General features: G+C 29.2%; 1 protein-coding gene and 1 long non-coding RNA gene across 3 annotated transcripts in view; one reads left to right on the forward strand and one right to left on the reverse strand.

The window, feature by feature from the left end:
• The window catches only part of LOC107069813 (homeobox protein araucan), a 121,792-nt gene that overhangs the window by 74,262 nt on the left and 33,082 nt on the right, over window positions 1-14,448 (forward strand). For both annotated transcript variants that reach the window (XM_015327421.2, XM_015327422.2), the window contains exon 3: window positions 11,095-11,228. In XM_015327421.2, coding sequence (XP_015182907.1) covers window positions 11,095-11,228 — 134 coding nt within the window. The remainder of the gene's footprint in view (window positions 1-11,094; window positions 11,229-14,448) is intronic.
• Window positions 1-14,448, reverse strand: part of LOC149033549 (uncharacterized) — a 106,497-nt gene that overhangs the window by 48,530 nt on the left and 43,519 nt on the right. The gene's annotated exons all lie outside the window — the stretch shown is intronic.

A 14,448-nucleotide genomic window follows, 5' to 3' on the forward strand; every position in this document is an offset into this window, starting at 1 on the left:
GAGCTTTCGATATTAATACAAAATAGTCCACACTAAAGTTATCTGATGAATAACACAAAAGATTCAAATAGTTTTACATAATTTTACAATTTTAATACAAAATTATCATAAAATCGTTTCAAACGGTGTTAGAAATTTTGAAAAATCATCTAAAAACTTTGAGACTATTTAAAATCACTTTTAGGATTGATCAAAATGTAATTGAAATTTACAAAATTATTCATTATTATTTAGTTTGTTGTTGAAATATAATATCTTAGTAAAAATAGGTAATTTTTATACCAAACTTTTATTTAATATTTTTATAAATTGATAAGTTACAAGATTTTGAAATTAAAAGTGAGGTTAGTTATCAGTAATGGCGACAAATCAAATTTAAAAAAAACCAAATAGAAAAGTTATATTTATTTGTGAACAATTTAAGGAAATAATTATTTAGTTTTTTGTTTAAAAATAATATCTTACTAAAAATAGTTAATTTTTATAAAAAACTTGTACTTAATATTTTTATCAACTGATAAGAGTTCAAAGATTTTGAAATTAAAAGTGAGGTTAAATATCAGTAATGGCGATACACACATAAATGAAAAAATAAACAACAAGTTATATTTATTTTTGAACAATTTAAGGAATAATTTTATTCTTAGATTGATAAATAATATTGATAAGAGATTTTTATAAAAATAATCCAATATGATATCTCAAGTAGGAAAGTTTCCAGGACATAATGGAAACTACTACACGTTTCGTATTTTCATCGTTAGTATTGTTTGTTTGCTTTGCCAACAAAAAACTTGACAGCTTTTTGATGTTACCGCACAATCTATGTTAGTTTCTCACTGATAACGAACTGATATAGGCAAAAGCTTTATCTTCATGGGCGTGTGCAATGTTCCCTTCATTCTCACTCATTTACAAAATTAAGATAGATTATTATCTTTCATTTATTTTAATACTTAAACCTTTCAAGACTAATCAAATGACCCATTTCTAATTTTAAATAGACATTTTTTCATCCAATTTCACTATTAACCTTTATTTAATTTTACAATATAATTCAATATTTTATTATTATTTCAAAATGGTTTATTATCGAATTATTAAATTAAGGATACATTGTGAACAATATAAAATTTGTTAATAACCGATTAAAGTAAAAAATTAATATAGGTAGATCATTTTTAGGTTAGGTATTAAATATTTACAATTTCAACGAATATTTTTTAATATTTTTACGGTACTTAGGTATAAACGCCAAATTCCGCTAATGCGCCAATCTACACCTTAAATTGTTGCGTCAAATCATACAATAAAAAACTTGATTTAAAATCAAAACACTTTGAAAATTCAAATCATTTGATTTATAAAAAGTAGTCAATCGAATTTTGGTGAAACCCTGACGCAACCCTGACGCAAACCTGACGGTTGCTGTGTGCAAACAACAAGCTTGTTGTGTGCGAACAACAAGCACACAACAAGCTTGTTGTTTATTGGCGCATTAGCGGAATTTTTGCTGCAATGGCGGTAATACATAAGTACCATTTTCTCATTCAACAAAATTCAATTACTATTATTATTATTTCGTACAAATTAATTGTACAAATATGCAATTTGAAAGAAAATTCAAGTATACAAAAATAAAAAATAAAAAAAGATATTGAGATATCAGTTATGTTAGATTAAGTCAATCATTCGTAAAACGTGCTTAAACGGATAACCTTTTTTTTTTTTTTTTCAATCTGCTAAGCTTCAAGAAGAATGATTCATTAAACGTTTTAATCCGACGGGGTGCTGGTATCACATTTTGTGATCAACTCTGCCAAAACTTTTCAAACTCAGCTTCGTATTATCGATCACTATACACGCCTACAACCCTCTCTCTCTCTCTCTCTCCTTTTCCCCTTCAACAAATTAATCTATTCGCTAGTATGAGAACAATTAATGATCTGAAAACCGGTTGTTGACTATGGGGAATGCGGACACACCGTGTAAATGAATTTTATATTCTGATTTATTATTTAAGTATCAATAATATTTTTGTTATTAGTTAAATTTAATTTCATTGCAGCTTCAAAATTATATCCACATCAAATGTTAATAATAATTTACAGAAAACAAAGTTTAAACTTTATAATTAATAAAATTAAGTATATATATATATATATACAAGTTCATTTGAGTGATGAGTAGTGGGGGAAGGATGGGGTGAACGGGTGGGGGGTTTGTGAGAGATTTGTTAGTAATTAAATTTAAATTAAATTTATATTTTATTTATTAAGCAATGATGCACTAAACAATAATACTAGTAGATAATACTAATAGATCAATTTTGATTTTAATTGTATTTTAAAATTGGTTTAATTTCAGTGATTGGATGTTGAGCATGTGAACCAAAAAAATAAAAAATGATTAAAACTGTATTAAATGTAGAACCATTAAGTTAATATAATTGGTACTAAATGCGATAGTACGAACAGCGCATGTTCAATATAAATAAGGGAGGAGTGAAGAGTAGAGGAGGGAGAATTGGAGGAGGAACAGGATCAGGAATGTGCAATTTGGTGTGTGACGCGCCTGCTCAGAAACGTTTCACTGTAGTCTTGGAATCTAGTAATAGGGTAAACCCTTTTACTGTATACGCTTAAGCAAATGCAAGCATATCATTTTAATACCACTGAATAAACCAATAAAAAATACTTCAAATTTAACAAAATAATAATTCATTTATAATAAAATTAAATTATACATACAAATTTAGAAACATTAAATATCATTTATATATTATTGATGGATTGAATTTGTTTGAAAATTATGATAAAGAATTTTTCAAAGAATATTCTTTACACATTTATTCAATTTACTTAATTAATATTTATTTAATTATTTTTATTATTGTTAATGTATAAATTCAATCTCATATGAAGGAATATCAATGAACTTGATATTACAATTACAAAATTAAGAGATATCAGTTTACCTTAAATTAATTATACTTTTATTAACAATATATATATATAATATATTTTTTAGAACAAATCTGATATATAATTCAACCTGCAAGTATTTTATTAAATGTGATATTTTTATACAAAATAACAAGAACACGTGTGTTAAACTTTATAATTAATAAAATTAAGTATACAAGTTCATTTGAGTGAAGAGTAGTGAGGGAAGGACGGGGTGAACGGGTGGGGGTTTGTGAGGGATTTGTTAGTAATTAAATTCGAAGTTGAAGTAGAACGGAACGATCGATGTTCTGTTTCATGGCAGACAGAAGTCTCGTTACGGACAAGTCAGATACGAATTCATGGAATGAAAGTGCCAGAATGGAAATGGAAGTCTCTTACTCTCTCTCTCTCTCTCTCTTTTTCTCTCACACGATAACCTATACTGAAGCTTTCTAGGAGTAACGTTCTTGTGAATTGTTGAAACTTCTCGTGAAGTGTATATATCTACATACATAGGACAAGATTAAGTTTGAATTTATCGTGCTTCACTACAAAGCGATCCTCTTGTAGCAAGTAGTAATTCTTCTCGTGTGAATCTATGAGATTTTATTCACGATTAATGAACTATCAAACTTTAACACTATAAAATATATTTATATTTTAATTCAATGTTTAAACAAAATACAACATTTAGAAGTTACGTATTTTATTATTTTAATCTTAAACTTGTTCTTTTTTTGTTTTGGTTTTTTACAATTTATTAATTAATATTTTATTATTAATATATTATTTGTTATTATATCGTAAATGTTACGTGTTAACGTCAACAATTTCTTTAGATATACTCACAGCTAAGTTAAGGGCTTGAATTTGTTGTGATTCACGACAAAGTGATCCTCTTGTAGTAAGTAATTCTTATTATAGGAACAAAAAGAAAGTCTAAAATATGATCAATAAATGACGAACTCTTTCAATGATAAATTTATTGGGATCTCTAGCAATTGAATACGCTATCTGGTAGCTAAATTCAAAATTAGAGTAGATAGGTCAAATTGCTACGCCATACCCCTGTCAGAGATCCCAATAGGTTATGTTAAAGTTTGCAAGCTCTTTTTTATGAAAGAAACAACTCTGATTGGTTTCTAATATCATTGATTCCTAATCTAACCTATAAATCAATTCCTAATTTAAATATCAATTCAAATATCTCTTTGTTAATATCAGAAAGAAAAAAGAAAAATTAATAATTGAAAAATATTATAAAATTTCAATCAAATAAATCCAAGATAATCAGTTAAAAAGGAATCGTTGTAGGTTTAATAATCAAAATCGTGTTATCATACCGCACGTGGTTATCGTGCTAACATCTTGTCGAAAAGTAAGAAAAGGAAATCCCGAAAAAGAAACAATCGTAAGAAAAGAAATAAAAATGAAGTAACAACGTAACACGCGAAACAATATAACTCTCACTCAAACACCTTCCTGAGTAACCATTTTTTCGTGGTTCAATTAAAAACATCTAACACAACCCTTAATTATTTCTTTTAACCATTCCCTGTTAGAAAAATGTTAAGAATTTCGTTAATATCATAAGATAAACCACGAATTTCATTGTTTTTGTCACATTTATCGTGACGATTCCATTTCATTTACACAACTAACCCAACCGGTCTCTCCTCGGTCAATTCCATTTCGTGGAATTTCAACTTGGTCGTGCAATTTCGTGCACGCGACGATTTACCCCGTGGCTTCGTCATCCAAATGGGTTCAGAGTAAGAGTGGGAGGAGGGTTGGGGAGGTTCAGGGATTGTCGCCAAAGGTGAAGAGGGTAAGGGGGGTTGATCAACGAGTTTCTTCGGAATGTCATAAGCGTCCATCTTGGGAATTTTGAGTATTTTCAGTTCTCTTTATTTCTTATTTTCTTCTTTATCTCACATTTTATTTATTTTCGTTCTTTTTCACTATGAACAAGTGACTTTAACATATGGTGGTTAAAGCTGATCGATTCTAATAGACTTTACGTACTTGAACCTTATTTTAGTGTGTGAAATTCATGAGAAAAAAAATTCAGAAAAAAAAGGTTGGAATATTTAAAAAAAAAAAAAAATAATAATTCAACGTATTAGCATTAATTGTATATTTTTTTTTTTAAATTACGCCATACATTTCTTGAAAATATTAGATAAAAATGTTTGGAAATATTAATCCAATGTATAAATAACTTTTGTTATATATAAATATCTTGTAAATATCCGATTACATGGAAAGATACGTTTAATACACGTTTATCGTTTTAACTTACTCAATTCCGGTCTTAATGAAATATTTCTTATCAGATCCAATTCGAAGTAAACCAAAAAAAAACAAAAAAAATACTCGTCATATCGTATGATGAATCGTCACTTTGAATTTGAATGTTGTCATTTCATTTTTTTGGTTTTTGTTTTTATGTTTGGTTTTTATTTTAATTTAATTTAATTTCTTTCTCTCACATTTAAATCCCCCCTTCAATTTCAACATTACAATTCTCTCTCTCCCCCACTTTTGGCCCTCGTCTGAAAATCGTTAAGCAGGAAACTACTACTTCCGACGATTCGTTTGAAAGGGCATTATAATATAATAAGATTCGGATTAGCATTGAATGAAAGGAATGGCACGCGAGAGTGGCGACGGTGAAAGTCTCGCCAGGAAACCCCAGACCCTTTACGAATACGTTCATGGTGGTCCTTGTTTAAACAAACCTTATATCAAAAGTCAAAGAAATGTATATAAGGAGAATAGAAAGGATGGAAAGATTAAATGTTCTTATTTATCAAGCCTTCATTTCAAACAACAACAAAATATTACAAATTATTTTATTTTGCAATAATAAAATACTTTGTTAATCTCCTGACAAAAATTATTTGATCTTATTTACACTGTGACAGAAAGTACTTTTAAACAAAATTTATCATCAACACTTCTATTAATTTTCTTTTTTTGAATAAATCAAATTAGGTTTGTCAAAATTATTAAGGTCATTTAAAAAAAAAAAAACAAAAAAAAAAATGAAAAATATTTTAAACATATTTTCAATCGTAAAAATCATGCATTTTTTGATTGTTAATAATTGGCACGTTTAATTGTAAGCAAAAAATGTTTTGGGGGAGGGGGGGGGTAGAATAATTGCAATTGTTGGAGAATTAGGTAAAAACAAGAAATAAAAAGGGTATTGTGGTCCACTTAGAAAGTTTTGGTCGACCCTGTGTATTTCTTTTGCGATAGAATTGCCCACTCTGTTTATCTATCAGTCCCTAGCTTGCTTTGAAAATACCCCGTGCGCTCTCCCTATGGCTTCGTTTCGTCGATACTTCTTCCCGTACTCTTTGTCGTCGTTAATTTGATTATCTATTGGAACGGTGGTTCACAGAAGCCTAAACTAAAAGGTCTCTCCTATGACGTTCATCACTTTCTTCAAGAGATTTTCTTATTTATTTATCTTTCCATTTAATAATCCTTTTTTATGTTATCAAACGAATTGATTGATTGATTGATTGATTGATTTATAACAAAAATGGTAATTTTATATTAAATCATGATAAATTAATACTTTTTAAAAATCATTTTGTTTAAGTTGAACAAATTTTATATTTGATTTATTAATATTCATTTTTGGGATAATTGTTTTTGTTTTTTCTTTGATTAGTTAAATCAAATTTTATTCGATTTTTTTTCTTCTATCTTTGATATTTATAATTTTATACTATTGTATGACACTATCTATTATTATTATTATTATAAAATTATTAGAATAATATAATACTGTATTGATATTAATTATTACAAATTTTTCTGTAATAAATACTATTAAATTGCTATTTTATAGTATAAACATTACTACAATAAATGCTATTCACTATTATAGATATTACTAAAAAGCTAATTAATAATATAAATAACCTTACCATATTAATAATATAAATACCATTATTGTACTATTAAAAATTACTATTTTATAGTATGAATATTATTATTAATATTTAATAGTATAAACATTACTAAAATAAATGCTATTCACTACTATAAATATTACTAAAAAGCTACCTAATATTACAAATACCATTGCTTGTCAAATATGATCAATTAATTCTAATCTACAGTATAAATTTTGATGTCAATATACATAAATCATGAAAAAAATTGAACAAAATCGAAATATTATCAATTATGATATCTAAAAAAAAAATAATAATAATTATTAATAACAAAACAATTATAAAAATACAAAATTACAAAATATGAAAGAAAAAAACTGAAATTGTAACATTTTTCATTAATTTCATTTCATTTCATTTATTGTTACATTCTCAAAGTGAATTTATTTATCTGATTAGCAAAATAATCAATAAAAATGTAATGTTCATCGATATTACACAGAAAAATACGTCGAACGAACAATTGTTCCACTTTTCATAACGAAGTTCAAATGAAAAAATAGAAAAATGACAGAAATAAGAGAAAAACATCGATTCTCGTTATCGTTGAGGGTAATGACGTCCCAGTGTATTCTCCCTTCGTTATTTCAAGACGATCGTTCGTCACCCTACATGTATATACGTACACGTATACCTACATGTGTATGTGTGCGTATTAACGTAGCAACAAAAGGGTCGTAACGATCGCATTTGAGAATCGATGTGTAGGAAAAAAGGAACAATTTCCGCACTTCACTCGGTATTGTTTCAACGAGTTTGAAAGTAAGTTTGGGTGGTTTTATGCCACTTTGAAATTGATTGGATTCGTCTTCGATAAAAAGAGAAAAAAAAAAAGAGGGAAGGTATAAAAAAAAACCTTTGATGATAAAAGAAGTATAAAAGGATTGTGGATGAGTAGAAGGATTTAGTGATATTTCCAATGCAATAACCATTTACAGAAGTTATATATCGTATCGTACACTAAAACTGGGAACATTTGTTGAGGACCTTTGAAAATGAGAGAGAGAGAGAGAGAGAGAAAGAGAGAAAAATAAATACAAAATTCAATTGGTGAAGAAGGTTAGGGTTTCTTCTCTCTTTTACGAAAGTTGAAAGAAAAAGCAAAGGTGGACGAATATTGGATGGTGGATCGATCGATTGTAAAAACAGAAGAACACCAAGATCGTTGAGGTGCTGCTGCACATTCCATGATGTTTAAAGTGGTACCACTGGTTTAATGCCGCATCCAACGGGAAAAGGGATCACGAGTTTCAAAGAAACTTGGAAATATTTGGAATTTGGCTTATTCCGTTTAAGGTTTCATAAGGTTTTTGTTTAAACGCGTTTTAACATTGTTTAAATATCAATGATCTCATTATCATCTTAATCATCTACGATTTTTTCTTTATAAACATTTTTAATGTCATTTAATCGCATTAATCTAAGCAACATAACCTTAAAAATGTCGACATTATATATCACTAGACTCTGATGTTTTGTTTTGGGATTATACAATTCGAAAATGAATGAATAATAATTTGCATTATAAATATTTATTGTAACTTAATTCTAAATTTATTGAAAATAAAATAAACTTTTGTTTATTAAACTATATTATATTAGAAACAATTAAATAACATTACGAATATTTTTTTATCAACATAAATTAATTAATATAATTAGTATAACTAATTTGAGAAGTTAATGCAATTTAATTCGTGCATTGTTGTTAAAGTTGCAAGAACAGAATGAAAGATATTTTGTGATCGTTCAAAAATTGAAATAGGTCGAAGAAGGATGTAGGTGTTGTAGGTCTAGTAAAGGAATTAAGAATTTGAGTGAGATGGTGTAACACGAAACCCCCTGGCGCCAGAACTCTCTAAGCCACCGTTCTAATAATATCCTATTGTGCTACCATTAGCTACCTAACACCCAAGCATGTTACTAAACACATTATAAAAGGAGGACAGGATATCTCACGGTTTTTTTTTTATGTTAATCCTCTTATTAAATCTTAAATCAGTAATAAATGTATGTAAAAATATTTATAAAAAAGAAACATTGAAATTTATTTTACTGATTTTTTTAGTTAAAACTAATTTTAATATAGAATTCATTTCATATCTGAAATTTATAATTGTTTTCTTTTAAAGTTAATATATGTAGACTGTAGTTAATTATATTATGTTAAATTACAATCAAGTTGTATGTATTAATTAATTAGTATAATATATATATATATACTGAATAAGTATATACTAAATTTATTGATATAACAAATTAGTTTATACTATTATATTATATTTAGTATACTAAATTAATATATTTAATAAACAATTATAATGTTAAAATGATACAGTAACTATATATATTTATTAACTAGTTACTAAGCTATACTAATTTACTATATTTCATAATAAATACAACTTAAAATACTGAAACAATATTATAAAAAGTACTATAAAAATCGTAAATGATATTCTAACCTATAAAATATAAAATCATATTTCTAAAAACAACGACATATAATTTAAACTAGAAATAACCAAATCTAACAATTTATTAACAAATATTAAAAATAATTATCCTCAAAATCTACAAAATTGATGACAAAACATTAAATTAAAACTTTTGAAAACGATCATGCGTTCCAAACTTTAGTTTCATCTTCACCACATATTCAGTTTCCGTCTTATCACCTTGTAATCGTTTTCTCGATTATTTTCCAACGAGGTGTCTTTAACTGGTTATACAAAAATTTGAAAAATGAAGCAAAAAAAGAGGAATAAAAAAAAAAAAAAAATGGGAAATGCCACGAGAAAGAGCATCAGACGATTCTTCTTCATTTTTTTCTTTTTTTCACCCCTATATTGTTCACGTTCGCACACAATGGCAAAAGCCACTTTTGTTCCTCTGAACTCCCGTGTTAGTTTTTTATTTTTTTATTTTTTTGGTTCCATCATTTTTTCATTTCTTTCATATATATATATACATACATATGTGTGTATAAAAAATTTTTTTCATTTTTTTTTTTTCATTTTTTTCTCCCATATCATACGCGAATTCAAATTCCACAGGCGTTACTTCCGTACGGGTAGCACGCGTACATTCATATCCCATTGATTGATGGCTCGAACCGATTGATCGATCGACCGATCTGCATTTAACCGACTCCGTAATATCATGGCTCGCGTGAACTCGACATTTAAGACGATACATCGATCATTCTTCAATTCCGAGAACGTCATATCCTTCGTGGATTCGTAAGTAATATTTCATTCGAATGCTTCGTATGAATCTGTTCCACGTATTCTCTTTCACTTATGCATTTACTATCAAATATAATATACTGGGTGTCTGAAATATATAACCTTTGGAACCCCCTCCCCCCCCGCCCACCCCCACCCCTACATAACTTAATTCATTTCTTGTTCAATTGAAAACGATATTTTACTGAAATATTCTATCATTGTATGAGAAAACAATGCGAGTTTTTACAGAAATATGCAAATTTTTGCAATTTTACAGCTACTTCTCATGCATCAGTATTTAATATTTGTAATATTTCTTGATAAAAGAAAAATATTGAACAATTATTTTCAACAATTTTTAGTCTACTTGCAAATAATATAACAAAAGTAATATAAAACAGCAATAATAATTCTAATACACCCAGTATAACCTATAACCTCAAATTTTATGATAGAAATAAAGATCTTCGCGAAAGGTTAAATATATTTTTTTTAAAGCTTAAACAAATATGGAACAATGTTACCAAATGCGATAGAATATTATAGGACCGAACAAATGAACGAGATTATTTCAAGTTAATCATAGAAATTATTAAACAACGTACGACGATGTAAAAATATAAACGTCCAAGGATACGTTGTCAAAAATAACAGAATATTCTTTTTTATTCTCGGTCAATTTTTCGTTCACATTTTCTCAATTTTTTTCTTATAAAATAATCAAGATAAGTGTCTGAAAAATTCAAATCCCCTCTACTCTTCACCCTGAGTATAAAAAAGGACGTGACGACAAAGGGAAAAAAATAGAAAGAAAAAAAGAAATAAAATAAACCGAGTTGAAAGAGAGTAAAAAAAAAAATCAATGGAAAACGATTCTCTTATTTCTTCTTCCTTTTTATCTTTCATTTTGATCATTTCGTTTATCTCATTTTTTTCTTCCAGGGAAATCCATACACTTTGAAGGACGCTACGGGAATGGGGATGACGGCGGATATGGGTGCTGCATGGGGTACGGCTGCTCTTCAACCTGCTGCCACGGGTTACTACCCTTACGATCCGACCCTGGCTGCCTACGGGTAAGTTTATCACCAAGTTTCATGGTCTCTCGGCTCCATTAGATTAAACCACCACTTCGAATCTACTCTCCTCTTGTTTTCTCTCTCCCTCTCTCTCTCATTCTCTCTTTCTCTCTCTTTCTCTTTTCATTCCCCTTTCGATACCATTCGCTTGCCGCCATTAAAACAAGAGTCACGATCTCTCATACTGTACCTACTTTGGTCTTGTGAACGCTTATCGTTATCGTGAATCCGTAATATTCCTTTTGAACAATATATACCTTTTTCCATGGTATTATTATTCTTCAAATTAATTCCCATTGAGAGGGGGTTTTTATTTCCTTAACATTTGTATAAATTTGTTTCCATGATTATTTTTTTTTCTTTTTTACGATATGTCTACTTTTTTTTTGGCTATTTGTATTTATTCGTAATATTATTTAACATTTTTGTACAATCAATGAAATTGTTATATGTCTTTTTGAAATTTGTTGAATTAGTATTAGGGAATTAGTATAAGAATTGTATTGGGTTATTTAAAAAGTAATTTCATTTTTTCCTGACACAATAAAAGCATTAGATAATGCAAACTGACAAATAACAACACGTGAGATCAATGAGAGGTTAAATTTATCAAATTCAATTGTTTATGTTTACTCGAAAGGCTTAGATTTAACTTCAAAGCGAAAATTAATTAATTAATTATATAATAGAATTAAATTATATATTGAATTTTATTAATTAATTAATTATTTTTGTTTCATTGATTTCACGTTATTCCGTTTCACGATTTTCAAATCATCCTGACTTTAAAGAAGTTTTCACTTGAAAATATATAATTATTCGAATGAGATAAAAAAAAGTAGTTAATTCCGTGTAGTTTAAGGTCCGTGTTGTAAAAGAAAGATAGGATTTTTGAGAAGAGTCAAAGATATTCTCTGCACCACACACGTGAGACACGTCGTCGAGATTCCGTAGAGTTAATCCGTGGAGAAAAATGTGATGCGCTGAAGAAAGCCTGTTCCTTCTTCTCACGGAGGAGAGTTACGAGGGTGCTGTCAATTCTAGAACCCTCGCACTTCATCTTGCAAGAAAGTGGGATTATCGATGGCGAGAAGAGGGCGTCGCTTGTTAGTGCGATACCCAAAGCTCCTGAAAGCTTCTTCTTCTTCTTCTTCTTCTTTTTTTCTACTTCTTCTCTTTTGTTTTTTTCTACCTTGCCTTATTTTCCTCATCATCTTCTTCTTCTTCTTCTTCTTCTTCTTTTTCTTCGACAAATGATTCCTACGATTAACTAATTTCGATGTTTACCAGAGGATCGTTCCAATTTCACACGTCATAATCCTTCAAAATACTTCAATAATATGTCAAACCCAACTTCCATAATATCCTAACCCATATCACTTTTAGAATATTAACAAGGTTTCTCATCTTTTACGTATTATCATTTTTCCAAAATAGTTTTCTTTTTATTTAAATTTATCAAATTTGACAATACAAAATGACATTTTCCTTCGAAAATTTCATTAAAATTATTCAGTATCACTTTGAAAATATTATAATCAATCTCGAATAAAATTTGATAAATCTTAAAAAATAATACACAAATTTTTATAAAACAATTGTTTAATACTAAATATATATTTACATAAATAATTTCGTAAATTAAAATACTACACTGAACAATTTGATATTTTACTGAAATGAGATATAAAAATGAACGAATCCAAAAATCATACACAATCATAACCTCAAATCACTTCCTAAACTTTAAAACAAATGAATAAAACCAAAAAGAATTTGTATAATAAAAGTAGTAAAAATTTGTTGACGTATAAGGAGAAACCCGAAAGGAGATTTTCGTAACAAGATATCTACTCCGCTATAAAAATCTAAACAAGATCCCATACCAAATGAAATAAAGTATGGTGACAGTGTGAATGAGTGTAAAGCGTAGAAAAATAAAAAGAGAAAAAAAGAGAAAAAGAGAAAGAAAGAAAGAAAGAAATAAAGAAAGAGAGACAACTATTTTGGAAGCGCATGTGCCTAACGCCGTTGACAAAATGACGTGGTCTAAAAGATCATCCAGAGGGATCTTAATTGGAAACACTTGGCGTGTAAACGATCTGCCCTCGTTTCCACACTTCCGTACTTTCAAATTCCACAAGGAATAGTAGTAGTTCTTACGACCTTCGAAAGACACGAACAAGAAATAGAAAAAGAAGAAGAATAAGAAACACCATAAATAAAAGACAAAAATATTATTTATTATCCCCATAATACGGAAAACAAAAAACAAGGGAAATTCTATAATCATTCCATGAAAAGTTAATTGTATTTCACAATGTCACAGAAGAAAGAATTCACATTTTCAAGGTAAAACTCTTTGTACATGTTTTTTTTTTTTTTTTTTTTTTTTTTTTAAACAACCATTCTTCTTATCCCTCGAAACTTTCAAAATCTGGGAAGAGAAATGGAATATAATGTGGACGTTTCACGAAAAGAAGGATAGAATAAGGAACATGATAAAGCAAGTAAGCAACAAATAAAGAAAAAGAAAAGACAAGAAAAGAAAAGAATGGAGAGGAGAGGAGAGAAAACGTGCACGACGAAACGGCTACAAAATGGCTGTAGGCAGCCGAGTGGGCGTACATAATGGAGGCTTCCAGGTTGGGTATATAGTATACGGGCAGATCGCGAGCATAGGGAGAGCAGTAGGTCTCTCTCCGTAGGAGAGCAAGCGAGTGAGTTTATTGATTGGCTTCCTCCCAGGGTTGGCTCGCCCGTTCACCAGACTCTCTCACTCACTCACTCACTCACTCACTCACTCACTCACTCACTCATACTCTCTCTATCTATCTATCTCTTTCTCTTTCACACTCACTCAGTAACTCTCTCTCGTTCTATACTCCCTTTCTACTACTCCCACCCATCTTCCACCACCTTCTACCACCTCCATCTCCTCTTCCTTCTCTTCCACCACCTCTTCCTCCTTACTGTCTCTCTACTCACCCACCTTTATACCCTCTACTGTTACTACCAAGCAGCAGCAGCAGCAGCACCAGCTCCCACAGGTGCTTTACTTGCTTTGCTTAGCAACCCTCGTGTCCACACGAACGAACCCACACATCTATAAATGCATACTACCGGCTTTCCTACACTCGAGACACAACCATCACCACTACTACCACTACTACTACTATTTCACGTTCACCAGGTATCTATAACGTCTCCTGCTATG

The sequence above is a fragment of the Polistes dominula genome, unplaced genomic scaffold, assembly GCF_049000335.1.
Source record: "Polistes dominula isolate Pdom_NZ unplaced genomic scaffold, Pdom_raw_medaka contig_32, whole genome shotgun sequence".
Taxonomy (NCBI): domain Eukaryota; kingdom Metazoa; phylum Arthropoda; class Insecta; order Hymenoptera; family Vespidae; genus Polistes; species Polistes dominula.